General features: G+C 44.4%; 1 protein-coding gene across 1 annotated transcript in view; it reads left to right on the forward strand.

The window, feature by feature from the left end:
- LOC310775638 (arf-GAP with dual PH domain-containing protein 1-like) overlaps positions 1–11,136 on the forward strand; it is a gene marked incomplete at both ends in the record, with an annotated part of 22,009 nt that extends 10,873 nt beyond the window's left edge. Inside the window, 7 exons of the mRNA XM_083635794.1 lie at positions 292–404; positions 2,193–2,339; positions 3,496–3,579; positions 5,727–5,789; positions 8,728–8,799; positions 10,120–10,348; positions 11,108–11,136. Of these exons, the coding sequence (XP_083491920.1) occupies positions 292–404; positions 2,193–2,339; positions 3,496–3,579; positions 5,727–5,789; positions 8,728–8,799; positions 10,120–10,348; positions 11,108–11,136 (737 nt within the window). The remainder of the gene's footprint in view (positions 1–291; positions 405–2,192; positions 2,340–3,495; positions 3,580–5,726; positions 5,790–8,727; positions 8,800–10,119; positions 10,349–11,107) is intronic.
- Between the last annotated feature and the right edge of the window lie 1,556 nt (positions 11,137–12,692).

The raw sequence follows: 12,692 nt of genomic DNA on the forward strand, positions 1-12,692 counted from the left end.
CTCTCTTCTGTCCCTTTTCCTCTTTCAAATGATCTTTGATTTAAAAATGCTTTTCTATATTGTCTTACACCTTCCTGTTTCTCCACATCTCTCTCCTCTCTCTTCCCCTCTCTCTCTTTCCCCTCTCTCATTTTCCCTTTCTCTCTCCCTCTCTCTTCCCCTCTCTTTTTCCCTTTCTTTCTCCCTCTCTCTCTTTCCCTCTCTCCCCTCCCCCCTCTCTCCCTTTCTCTCTCTCTCTCTCTCTCCCTCCCTCCCTCTGTCTCTCTCTTCTATTCCTCTGTCTCCGCCCAGGGTACCGAGAGGGGTTTCTATGGAAACGCGGGCGAGACAACGGGCAGTTCCTCAGCCGAAAGTTCGTCCTGTCGGAGAGAGAGGGGGCGCTCAAATACTTTAACAAGCAGGATGTGAGGATCAAAAGCTACACTGGCTTGTGTATCCAGCAGTGCCTCCAGGAAATTGCCCTTTTGCGATCACAAGAACTAATGCAAATTCAACCAATCTCCACAATATTTCCAGGGGCCAGGGCTTGCAATTTTTTCGAATATTCCAGCTTTTTTATTTATTTGTATTTATCTTTATTTAAGCAGGTGAGTCCCATTGAGATTGAAAGCCCTTTTGAAGGAGCCCTGGGGCAAGTCCAAAACAGAGTCCCAGCAGAAAAAGCCAGCACACAAAAAAGTCCTTTCAAAGGTCCAAAACAGCAAGTCCAAAACAGCACAACAACACAACAATGATAAGAGCAGTGAGACAAAGACAACAATAAACATAATAAAACATACAGTACAACAATAAGAGCAGTTTATTTTAATGACTAGGCATTTTATTGGCACGCGCATGGGTGTGTGTGTGTGGCGTGTGTTTGTGTGTCTTGCTCACAAAATGTTATTAAGTTTACATGGGCAGTGTTTGTGTGTGGTCTTATGACATCACTGATGACATTATCAGTGATGTCACAATTGAAACAGAGATTGCCCTAAGCCCCTTTTATATAGATTGTGTGTGTGTGTGTGTGTGTGTGTGTGTGTGTGTGTGTGTGCGTGTGTGTGTGTGTGTGTGTGTGTGTGGAACTCTGAATCATGTCAGGCTAGAGAGAACAGGATATTTTCAGGTTTTGCCTTTCTAAACATGAGGGGTCTTTGTTAAGAAACAACTGGATATGAGCCATTTTTTCTGCCGCGGGGCGGGGGGGGGGGGGGGGGGGGGGGGCAGTAGCATGTATCGAAAACAAGAAATGTGATAGGAAACAGCTTTAGCTATGAGGCAGTCAAAATAGTGGTCGCACCGTCGTCAATCACTGTGGGTGATTTATTTTACAAGTGGCAACTAGTCATATCTGACTAGTTTTAAATGTATTTCTCCCCACAAAAGTTTGATAGCCTATCAGTCAGTCAGCTCCTATCCTCTCCGCAGTGGGGAGGCACAGTCACACAACACTGCCTGCCTCAAATGGCAGCCTCACACAATAGAATTGGCTGCATCACGTTAGCGACAAATCTGGAGACTTCAAAAAAAAAGCAGTAAGCGTCCCTCCTGATGCACTGGACCTGGCTGTCTGCAGCTGAAGCGCATTGGCCAAACAATTCAAGACGTTTTTGCAGCACTTGAGGAAACCGTGAGTTTGCTCGTTGATATAAGCGATTGCCCGAACGATTCATTAATTAATAAACTAGTGAACGTGAAGTGAGTCACGAAGAGCCACACCCGCCCACTCAGACGGATCTGCGGATAATGACCTGCCACTGTTTAACATGAGCTGCGATTGCGTGGAAGCGGATCTTATACCGGCGGTCGAGGTAGATAAGATACGGACTCGCGGGAGTGCGCGTAGGCCGGCTAATTGTTGTTTAACATGCAGGCCAACCGGCTAGGAGCAGGTTATAATACGGATTCCACTGCATGTTAAGAAGTGGCTTGTGTGTGTGTGTGTGTGTGTGTGTTTGTGGACCCCTAATTTACATATTTCCAAGATGGGGGCTACCTGGAAATGAGTTTTACCATAACCTTTGACTCTTTTGGCAAACTTGGTGTCTATGTTATGCTTCTTGAGCATTAGAAACACATTGGAATACTACATGGTACCGATGGCCCAGATTTGGGGTCCTGGCTCACAGACTAGTTTTAAAGCAGTTTCTCCAACACTGTTAAGATGTCCCGCCCCCTGTCTGCCCCCCCCCCCCCCCCCGCCCCCCCAGGCCAGGGAGCCTAAGGCCCTGATGAAGATGGAGACGCTGAACGCCACCTTCCAGCCCGCCAAGATCGGCCACCCCCAGGGCCTACAGCTCACCTACCTGAGAGAGGGCTCCACCCGCAATATCTTCATCTACCACCAGGACGCCAAGGTCCACACACACACACACACACACACACACACACACATTTGAATTCTTTATTTGTATTGTTAGAAACTGAGGGACACATAATTGAACATCACTCAATGTGACAAATAATTATCTTGATGTACTCACACATGCTCGCCCCCCCCCCCCCCCCCCCCCGACATGCTAACTCACACACCACTGTGGATGTCGTGGACTGGCCCCCCGTGGACTGGCTCCGCCCCAGGGCCAGGACCCCCCCTCCACCCCAGCACCCCCTACCCCACACACACACACACAAACGCGCGTGAGAACGCGCACACTCATGTGCATGCACACACGCACATGCACACGCACACACGTGCAGAGATTAATAGTCATTAGAGAGAGAGAGAGCACTGTTCCCTCTGCTGGTCAAGTTGCGTCACAGCAGGCTTTAAATGAAGGAGTGCATTTGGTTCAGCAAGTATGGACATGCAGCATCTCTCCTCCCTGCACCTCTCTGTGCAGCATCTCTCCTCCCTGCACCTCTCTGTGTAGCATCTCTCCTCCCTGCACCTCTCTGTGTAGCATCTCGCCTCCCTGCACCTCTCTGTGTAGCATCTCTCCTCCCTGCACCTCTCTGTGTAGCATCTCTCCTCCCTGCACCTCTCTGTGTAGCATCTCTCCTCCCTGCACCTCTCTGTGTAGCATCTCTCCTCCCTGCACCTCTCTGTGTAGCATCTCTCCTCCCTGCACCTCTCTGTGTAGCATCTCTCCTCCCTGCACCTCTCTGTACAGCATCTCTCCTCCCTGCACCTCTCTGTGTAGCATCTCTCCTCCCTGCACCTCTCTGTGTAGCATCTCTCCTCCCTGCACCTCTCTGTACAGCATCTCTCCTCCCTGCACCTCTCTGTGTAGCATCTCTCCTCCCTGCACCTCTCTGTGTAGCAGCCTTTCCTCCCTGCACCTCTCTGTGCAGCAACTCTCCTCCCTGCACCTCTCTGTACAGCATCTCTCCTCCCTGCACCTCTCTGTGTAGCATCTCTCCTCCCTGCACCTCTCTGTACAGCATCTCTCCTCCCTGCACCTCTCTGTACAGCAACCATACCTTCAATTCAGTCAGTGGATAAACCTCAAAAACATTTACTAAAACCATTACTAGTTACTTGTCTCAAAAAGTCATTTTGTTTCTCCTCAGGAGATGGTCGACTGGTTCAATGCCATCCGAGCAGCAAGGTTCCACTACCTGCAGGTGGCCTTCCCCGGAGCCAGTGACGAGGAGGTGAGCTCACTGCCCCGCTGTGACAAGAGCCACCTGGTGGTCATGACAAATACTGTTGAGATATTTTGAAAAGTTTGAAAAACACCTTTTTGACATCTCCTTGTGATGTCGTCCTTGCGATGACGTTTTCTAGTGCTTCTCTATGGAACTCTAAGCTGAGAATGTCCGAGTGTATTGTAGAGCTGCACGCGCTGTGATTGGCTCGTCTGCGTTCGGGCGTGGCTTAGCGATAGGTCAATTGTCACGAAACTTTGACATGACCATGTGTGCCGATTTTTGTGCAATTTGACCAAAAGGGGGCACCATAAACACCCAAAATGTGCGTGCCTTAACTCATTGAGTGCCATGGACAAGTATGTTCGTCATTTCGTTTAGTAACGTAGAGTGCCAAGGACGAGTATGTTCGTCAATTGCGTTTTTTGACGGTGGGACGTGGATCAAAGCCTCAGGCATCTCCTGTACAAATATGGGAGCTATTGAAGGTGTATAACCTATTTTACGGACTCATTAGGTGGCGACAGTGCTCTCCAGATTACAGAAAGGTCCGGAAAACAGGAGGAAAAAGCCGTGATCAAAGAGAAACCGATGCATGCTGCAGCCAGAGCCATATAGATTGCTCTGTCTGCAGCTGACGTTGTCTGCGAACCGCAGTCAATCCGCGCCCACAACTGAGCTCCTCTGCCTCTGTCTGTCTGTCTGCATATAGTTTCTCCACACGATTACCCGCCAGAAAGGCAGCCCCCGACGCCGAAGGGCCAAACCTTTCCCTGCAGTCCGGTTTGGCATTTCCGTGTTGCGCTGGGAAGCCCGGCGCACAAAAACGAAGCGCTCCGAAAATAGACTGGGTGCGTGTAGGCTGTGTGTTAGTGTGGGGAGGAGTTTACAGCTGAGGGGGGGAGAGGGGGGTGGGGCACGCAGGCACCACACAACTACACCACGTCACTACATCAGAAAATATTAGCTAGAGTCAGTGAATGTGCTTGAAATGCTTCATTTCACAAAAGGCTGAATATCTCAGCTTATAATTTGAAACCTGTCTTTTTGCTCAAAACAGTCTATCTTCTCCAGCTCATAACTAAAGAAGGGAAAATGGTATCAATAAACTTTTTTTGCAGATGATAGAAGAGAGTCTCATCGTTCTTTGTGCGTGTTCGGTGTTTACATAGTAATATCACACAATATTCTGTGGGCCTCGAGAAATCACTGAAAATGCTCTGAAACTCTGGCACTGGGAGGGTCCGTTCTCCAAAAGTGGCTGGCACTCAATGAGTTAACACAATAACAGCCGTAACTCCGCACCTGTTTGTCCAATGATCACGAAACTTGACAGATATATCAAGGAGGTTGTACTAGTCAAAATCAGATGTTTTGTTGGTGAAGGTGGACGGGGTTTATGGTGTAACCATGTAATAATGGTAAATCAAGTCCATTCGCATAATACGTTCCAAACATCTCAGCCTCATCTGGAATAGCATTTCTGACATGTTATTGTACGATTTGACCCCCCAAAAAGCGTTTGAGAGCTTAAACCTTTGGCTTTTAATTTGGAATGGTTACATTTGCCATAATGTTCATTAACATTTCTTAAATGCCTTAGATTTTATTTATTTTTTATTTTGGGGGGGGGGGTTAAAGATAAAAGAAGGTTAATGAACATTAGGCAAATATAATAATTCTTACTGTTTGAGCTCTCAAATGCTTTTTATTTCATGTTTCTAACTGCTACTGTACAGAGCCTGATAAATAAAGGTTTTAGTGAACGCTGACCCTTCTGTCAAGTTGTTCACAAAACCTCAGGTTTAGAGGGGTTGTTTTCAAAAGTGCATTAGGTTTAGAATGTCGTTCTAGAGCGCGCGCTTATGTATCAATGGGTTAATAAAAGTAAGGAAATATATTCTGAGGTTGTATGGATGTGATTTTTGACATTTTCAATAGTATTGTCAATGGGTTTCCTTCTTCTTGCAATAGGGGGGCCGCAGCCAAAGGCTAATGCTATTTGGCGGGCCTTGGCATGGAAAGGTTTGGGAACCCCTGTTCTATGTCATGTTGCAGGAGCAAGACTCCCCATAGTGAGATTCTCCTCACCTTTTTATAAAACCTGGGTTATATTCATAACCTTGAGTTTTCTCTTGTCTTGCTCTCTCCAGCTGGTGCCCAAACTGACCCGACACTTCATGAGGGAAGGCTTTATGGAGAAAACAGGTCCAAAGGTTTGTGTCGTCGTTACAAATATTAGAGGGAAAGAAATGTAAAAAATGTTGATTGCAATCCACTTTCAAAGTTATGTTGGTCCAAACCAGACCAAGGTGTCTGCAGGCCAAACCAGACTAAGGTGTCTGCAGGCCCTGCACAAGTCTGAAATTGACTGTATCTGGAATTTGCTTATATTCAAAGCCTCAAACGTCCTTGAATAGTTATCTTAGAGCCCAGACACACCACGGCAACTGTCGGCTGTCGCTCTGTGCTCAAAGCACACACACACACACACACACACACACACACACACACCAAAAAATAAATAAAAAATCAACAGCTATTTCTTTCCAGAAATCATGACCCCACAGCTATACTCCATATGCAATCTTAACATCACAATGAATATTTCCATACATGGATTCTCTTTCATTTGTTGAAATACTTTTTTCCCCTCCAAAGGTGAGAATCTGAATGCCTTTTATTCTGAAAGTAATAGCGGTATTTCCGCTGCTAGTCTGGCTAACTGTCGCTGTTTGGACACAACCCAAAGATTGTTGTCATGCGTTTCAGAAAGGTAACAGTTTAAATATGTATACAGTGATTACATTGATTAACTGTTTATCTGGCCGTGACCATAATGGTGGCGTGCCACAGTTTATGTATTGGAGACAATAGAGTACTGCAGGGATGGCGTATTTTTGTAGGCTTTATCCAGAAATCACCGCCATTTGTTTCTTCAGTGGAAAAGTCTATGGGGTTTTAGAATGGAGATTTTGCTTAAATGCATAAAATAAAGTCTGTGGTTAACAAAAGTTTATGGGAACGCGAATTTGGGTTCAGTAGGTGTTGGAGAAAAATATAAGTTCCATTTGCCAATGGAACTTATATTTTTCTCCAACAGTATGATACTCTTCACAAACGTGAATAACTTTTATGCATTTTGAAGCGTTTTATAAAAATCATGTTTAAAAAAACGCATTTACGTTCCAAAAGTCATAAAAGTTTTGAAGCGTTTTATAAAAATCGCATTTAAAAAAAAATGCATTTATGTTCCAAAAGTCATAAAAGTGAGGTAACACTTTATAATAATGTTCAGTAGTAAATCATTTATAAGCTATTAATTAATGATGAACTAATGATGAACTACCGGTAATCATTTACAAAACATTTGTAGATGATTAATAAGTGGTATGTAAACATATTAAAAACGTGTTGGAAGTCATCTATAAACTTTCAGTAAATCATGAAATGATCATAAATAAAACATTAATAGTAAATAGTTAATAATTAGTCAATATCCTATCCAAAGTTTTTATATTCCAACCATTATCTCTATAAACATGTATTAATCATGAACAAATGATGAGCAAATCATTAGTAAATGATTTAAAAGTAATTAGTTGATACATTATAAATCATTTCTAAGTCAGTTTTTATATTGCAACTTCTGTTTATCAGTATCTCGCCACTTACACATTTGTTAATCATGAACAAATGATGAACAAATCATTAGTAAATGATCTGCATAATTATCTCTCTTTTACATGGTTTAAATAGACTATTGATGTGCTTCCAGATTGATGAGGTGTTGCCTCTCGCGTTGGTAATAGCCGAGATGTAGTATTCGGCTTTCGCGGTTCTCAATTCCTTGGTTACTCGATTCCTAAGTCCCTTATACAGGGCCATGTCAATGTCAATGTTCCTCGAGCTTTTAAGGGCAGTTTTAAGAGCAAGGTCTCTTTGTTTCATGAGTTTTTGAATAGATGTATTTACCCAAGGTAGTGATGGTTTTCTATTGGACCACTTGCGTGTTTTGAGGAATTTGCCCATAATGGCACCGATTATACACATCAATTCATTACAGCATTCACTGGAATCATTGTCAGACAAAAGATTGTCCCACTGCACTCTACCTAGTTCGTGTTCCAGGTTTTCCAGCTCACACTTAGGAATTGTCAGGAGATCAGATTTTAGGTTGTTACGGTCAGGGAAACGGTTGTTCGTTAGTTTCCTCACAGCTAATGTTAGGTTGTGGTCAGACAGGCCTGTGATAAGATTAAACACCTTTGTTATTCTTTCTTCCTTATTGGAGAAAATTAAATCGATCTGGGATTTAGTGGATTTTGTAATCCGTGTAGCACCTGTAACTTTCTGACTAAAATCAAATTTTCCCATTATCGTTTTCAGTTTCTTTCTGTTACATTTGTTTGACCAATCAATATTCCAATCACCAAAAATCAATACTTCCGATTTATAGGAGACAATTTTAAGCAATTTCTGAAGGTTTTCATAAAATGCATTGTCAAAGGAGGGGGGGTTGTATATTACCATAATCCTAAAGTGCATGCGTGGGGAAAGACTGATGTTAACGCATAGATGTTCTAATGGTGAGTCATAATCCGACTCCATTTCTGTGCACTTAAGTGAGTCCCTAATATAAATTACAACTCCTCCTCCCCTGCCAGTGCTCCTATCCTTTCTAAAACATTTAAAACCAGGCACATCAATCAGACCAGACTGGATTTTACTATGAAGCCAACTTTTCAGTGAGGCAAAGATAGTCCAGATTTGAGTCCATCAGCAAGGCTTTGATTTCTTCATGTTTTGGCATTAGACTTCTGATGTTTAAGTGGCCTCCAAAGATCCCTTTGGGCTTAACATCATTGTCCCATATGACCTTTGAGTGGTTGACGGTTCGAAAAATGCCAGGTGTAGCGGGCCCGGGATTCACATTGATATCGCTACTCAGTAGTAATGCACAGAAAAACAGTAATGATGATTGGGAGGATTGTCTTCCCGATGTTGCTGATCGTGGAGGTGGCCATTTAGACAACGGTTTTGACAGCTGGAAGCAGCGCGAGAGGGCTTCCAGGCCCGTGTGATCAGGTGGTGTGTGTGTATTATGATGGGGCACAGTATAACTCTGTCTCTCTCTGGCTCTGCTCTCTGCAGCACACAGAGGGCTTTAAGAAGAGGTGGTTCACCATGGATGACAGGAGACTCATGTACTTCAAAGATCCTCTGGTGAGAAGAGATCTGCTCCCTGCTACACTTGCTCTACATCACTAGTTCAATGATGTTCATCATGTCTTCATTTATACATAGACGTTTGTGTTTTCTTGTGATCAGACATAGGTTTATAGATGTTATTTATTTACCTTGACAGTTTCGACGAGTCAACTCTCGTCTTCTTCAGAAGCAGTCGCACTGACAGCTGGGTATGACGTGTCAACCAGTTGCTTTTCAGCAACTGGCGGTGTGCCCAGCTGAGCTGCCAGGTCTGCCAGGCCGGCCACGCCCACTATGACGTGTCGTGGCCGGACCGACAAACCCCCGAGACGTGCCGAGGGCACCATCAACAGGGACGAGGGGGCCTACATGATCTCCCGCACCTGGGATACTCTACTCCAGAGAACAACGGGCGGCGGGCTGCGCGATGTGCCCGGCGGGGCTGTTGGGTTTGTCGGTCCGGCCACGACACGTCATAGTGGGCGTGGCTGGCCTGGCAGACCTGACGGCTCAGCTGGGCACACCGCCAGTTGCTGAAAAGCAACTGGTTGACACGTCATACCCAGCTGTCAGTGCGACTGCATCTGAAGAAGACGAGAGTTGACTCGTCGAAACTGTCAAGGTAAATAAATAACATCTATAAACCTATGTCTGATCACAAGAAAACACAAACGTCTATCTACATCACTAGTGTGTGACTGGCCATTTAGTCAGGCCTCGCTCACAGAGTTGGCATGCAGCCTTTCCTCTCTCTCCCCACAGAGTTTTGATATTCCACTTCTGGCTGATTACAACTCAGCTCACCTGTCTGCTGCTCCAGACTTCACTGGCTGATTCAAATTCCGCTCACCTGTGTGCTGCTCCACTCTGGAGCTCTCCATGGTGCTGAACCTGTGTTGAGGCTTTTTGGCCACTAATTAGCCATTTCCCCCCATTTAGTCAGCCGTAATTACCTAAGTAAAAAGAAAAAGTGTGTGTGTGTGTGTGTGTGTGTCAGTCAGTGATGGTTAGTTATGTGTCAGTTTGTGACATGCGGTCAAATATTGTGCAGATAAGTGTCCTGCATGTCCCTCTCCTAATATAATCTGTTTGTCATTGTCATCTCTCCCTCTCCCTCTACCCCCCCTCTCTCTCACCCTCTCCCTCTCTCTCCTTTCCTCCGTCTCCCTCTCTCTGTCTGTCTCTCCCTCTCAAATTCAAAGAGGCTTTATTGGCATGACCATTAGTGAATAACAGTATTACCCTCTCTCTCCCTCCTTCTCTCTCCCTCTCTCTCTTTCCCTCTGCCTTTTCTCCATCTCTCCCTCTTTCTCCCTCCCCCTGTCCCTCTCCCAGGATGCGTACGCCCGGGGTGAGGTGTTCATAGGCAGTAAGGAGAACAGTTACACCGTGCTGTCCGGCTTGCCCCCAAGCACGCAGGGGTGCCACTGGAGCCATGGCATCACCATCGTCACGCCCGACAGGAAGTTCCTGTTCGCCTGCGAGACCCAGGCCGAGCAACGAGATTGGATAGCGGCCTTCCAGAGAGTCATCAATCGACCAATGAGGCCTCAGGAATATGCAGGTAGAGGGAATAGAGAGCCAAAGTCACGGCCTCTTCCAGGGTGGGCCCCCGCACCAAGGGATTTCATCCGTCATTCATTTTTCCATAGACTGTAAAATGCTTCTAAAAAAGAAAGAAAGAAAGGATCTGGAGCACACAGTCAATTCAGCAATTTATAGGTGCGAAAAGACCGACATTTTGACAAAAGCAGTGTCTTCCTCAGAGTCAAACAGAGACATGGGAAGGATGACAGGTTTAAATACCCCTGCAAATAAATCAAGGCTCTCATAGGCGGAGCATGGTTATTACATCATCACTACCCAGCCAATGAAAAGTTACCACATACTGTAGGCTACATCAGTGCAGTGACAAGTGCAAAGCACCAGTAAGAATGAAAGATCAAACATATAGCTAGCCTAGCTAAAACAGCTAATACAATGAATGAATCAACCAACAATATACAAAACCATCACAGGAAACAAGATAAGCTTAAGCATGTACACCACATGGGTAGTACTACAATTGATGAAAGAATTGATTTTGAACTTTTTGCCCGTGGGCAAAAAGTGGGGTCGCGACGCCAAGGTTGGGAACCACTGTTCTAAATGCTGTTTGAGTTTCCACTCTGAAAAGCAGATTGTGAAGAAACACTGAATATGCATCTTATTTTGAGAATAAAAATGGCCAAAGTTAACCCCGTACTGGACAAACCTTTACAAAAATGTGCTCCATGTATCTCTTGCTGTATCTAACTTGTATTGTCTCTGCTTGCCTTTGCAGTGGAAGCCCATTTTAAACACAAGCCTTGAAGAGAGCCTCAAACCAGCTGCACTGAGCCCATATCAGAGAGACCAGCCTCTCTTTGATGTATGACTGTGGGGAAGGGGGGGGGGGGTATACAGGGAGCCCGGGACCAAGGACCCTAAAAAAGAAGGATAAGACATCACTCACGTCACAGAGTTCATATTATACATTAAAAATATAGAAATAGACAGAAAGAATAGACAGAAAATACATTACGTGATGTTGACTGATGTTTTTCTATGTAAATATGTGTTTGTTTTCTTTATTATTGGTCTCAAAACAAATCATGGCTCTGTCCAGCAGCTTCATAGCTCAACTCAAGGACTCGTTGTCCTGCGGTGACGTCTTGTGAACGGTTCATCCCACACCTGTAATCTAGTGTAATTATGTAATCTAGAGTAATTTCACTGTTTGCTTGACAAAGACAATGCAGAATGATTGAATGTACAGTTTGGATGACAGTGGCTTACAGTGTGTGGACTTGTGTGATGTTTGGGTTTCACTGAGGAACGCTGTGACCGACCAGTGTTGTAGTCCAGTCCGAGTCTGACCCGACTCAAGTCAGAGTCCTGGACTCATTTTCCGGACTCATCACTCGACTTGGACTTCATGCATTCGGACTTGGAAATTGGAGCCTTAGGACTTATTTTGATAAAGACTGTTTTTTTGTTTTGTTTTTGTTTGTTTTTTGTAATGGTAATAATAATTTGCCATAAGGTATTGATAGCTATATTAATACTGACATTATTCAATTTTGTGCAAGGGCAGACACATGTGGTCCACCTACATGTGGATTCACGCTCATGTTCAGTAACTCCAGACTTAAAACAAAAAACTCCTGACTCAGACTCAGGTGATGGGGACTCAGACTCAGGTGATGGGGACTCAGACTCAGGTAATGGGGACTCGACTTGGACTCTTATTTGGTGACTCGGACCTGAACACTGGGGACTTGAGACTCGACTTGTGACTTGACTACAACACTGGCTGTGAGGTTAAATCTCTCTGGCTTGAACCTGAATCTATAAGGTGCTGTTAACAACAAATATGCATAACAAAACACACGCACAAACTCCAAATGATCACATCTCTCTTAATGTAGCTGGAGTTTCCTGATTTGCATCAGGACAGAGTTATAATCTCTCATTTATTATCACTTTATAATAACTTTCATCTATAAGCCATTTACAAGCAGTTAGTTAATGATGAATTAAACATTAATTACATATTCTTTTTATAGACATAATCTCATTAGTCCATCATTAGTAGGCTATTCATATTAACCAACATTTATATTGGAATTATAAGCAAGGAATAAAAATATCTTATAAGTCATTTGTAAAACATGAACTGATGCTGGTAAAATTCACACGTAGACTGATACGGTCTGGCTCATATGATTCATATTTATGGCTGTCTATCAAAGAGTGGACATTAACTCTTAGTGAAGTGACGCAAATGTCCATAAGAGGCTTCCGTAGGCAATGTCAGCCTCTATTTTGCCCCGTTCACAAGATGGCGGCACTACAGTGTGCCTGTTGGTGGATAGCGTATCGTAGTC

The sequence above is a fragment of the Poromitra crassiceps genome (assembly GCF_964638095.1).
Source record: "Poromitra crassiceps genome assembly, chromosome: 4".
Lineage (NCBI taxonomy): Eukaryota > Metazoa > Chordata > Actinopteri > Beryciformes > Melamphaidae > Poromitra > Poromitra crassiceps.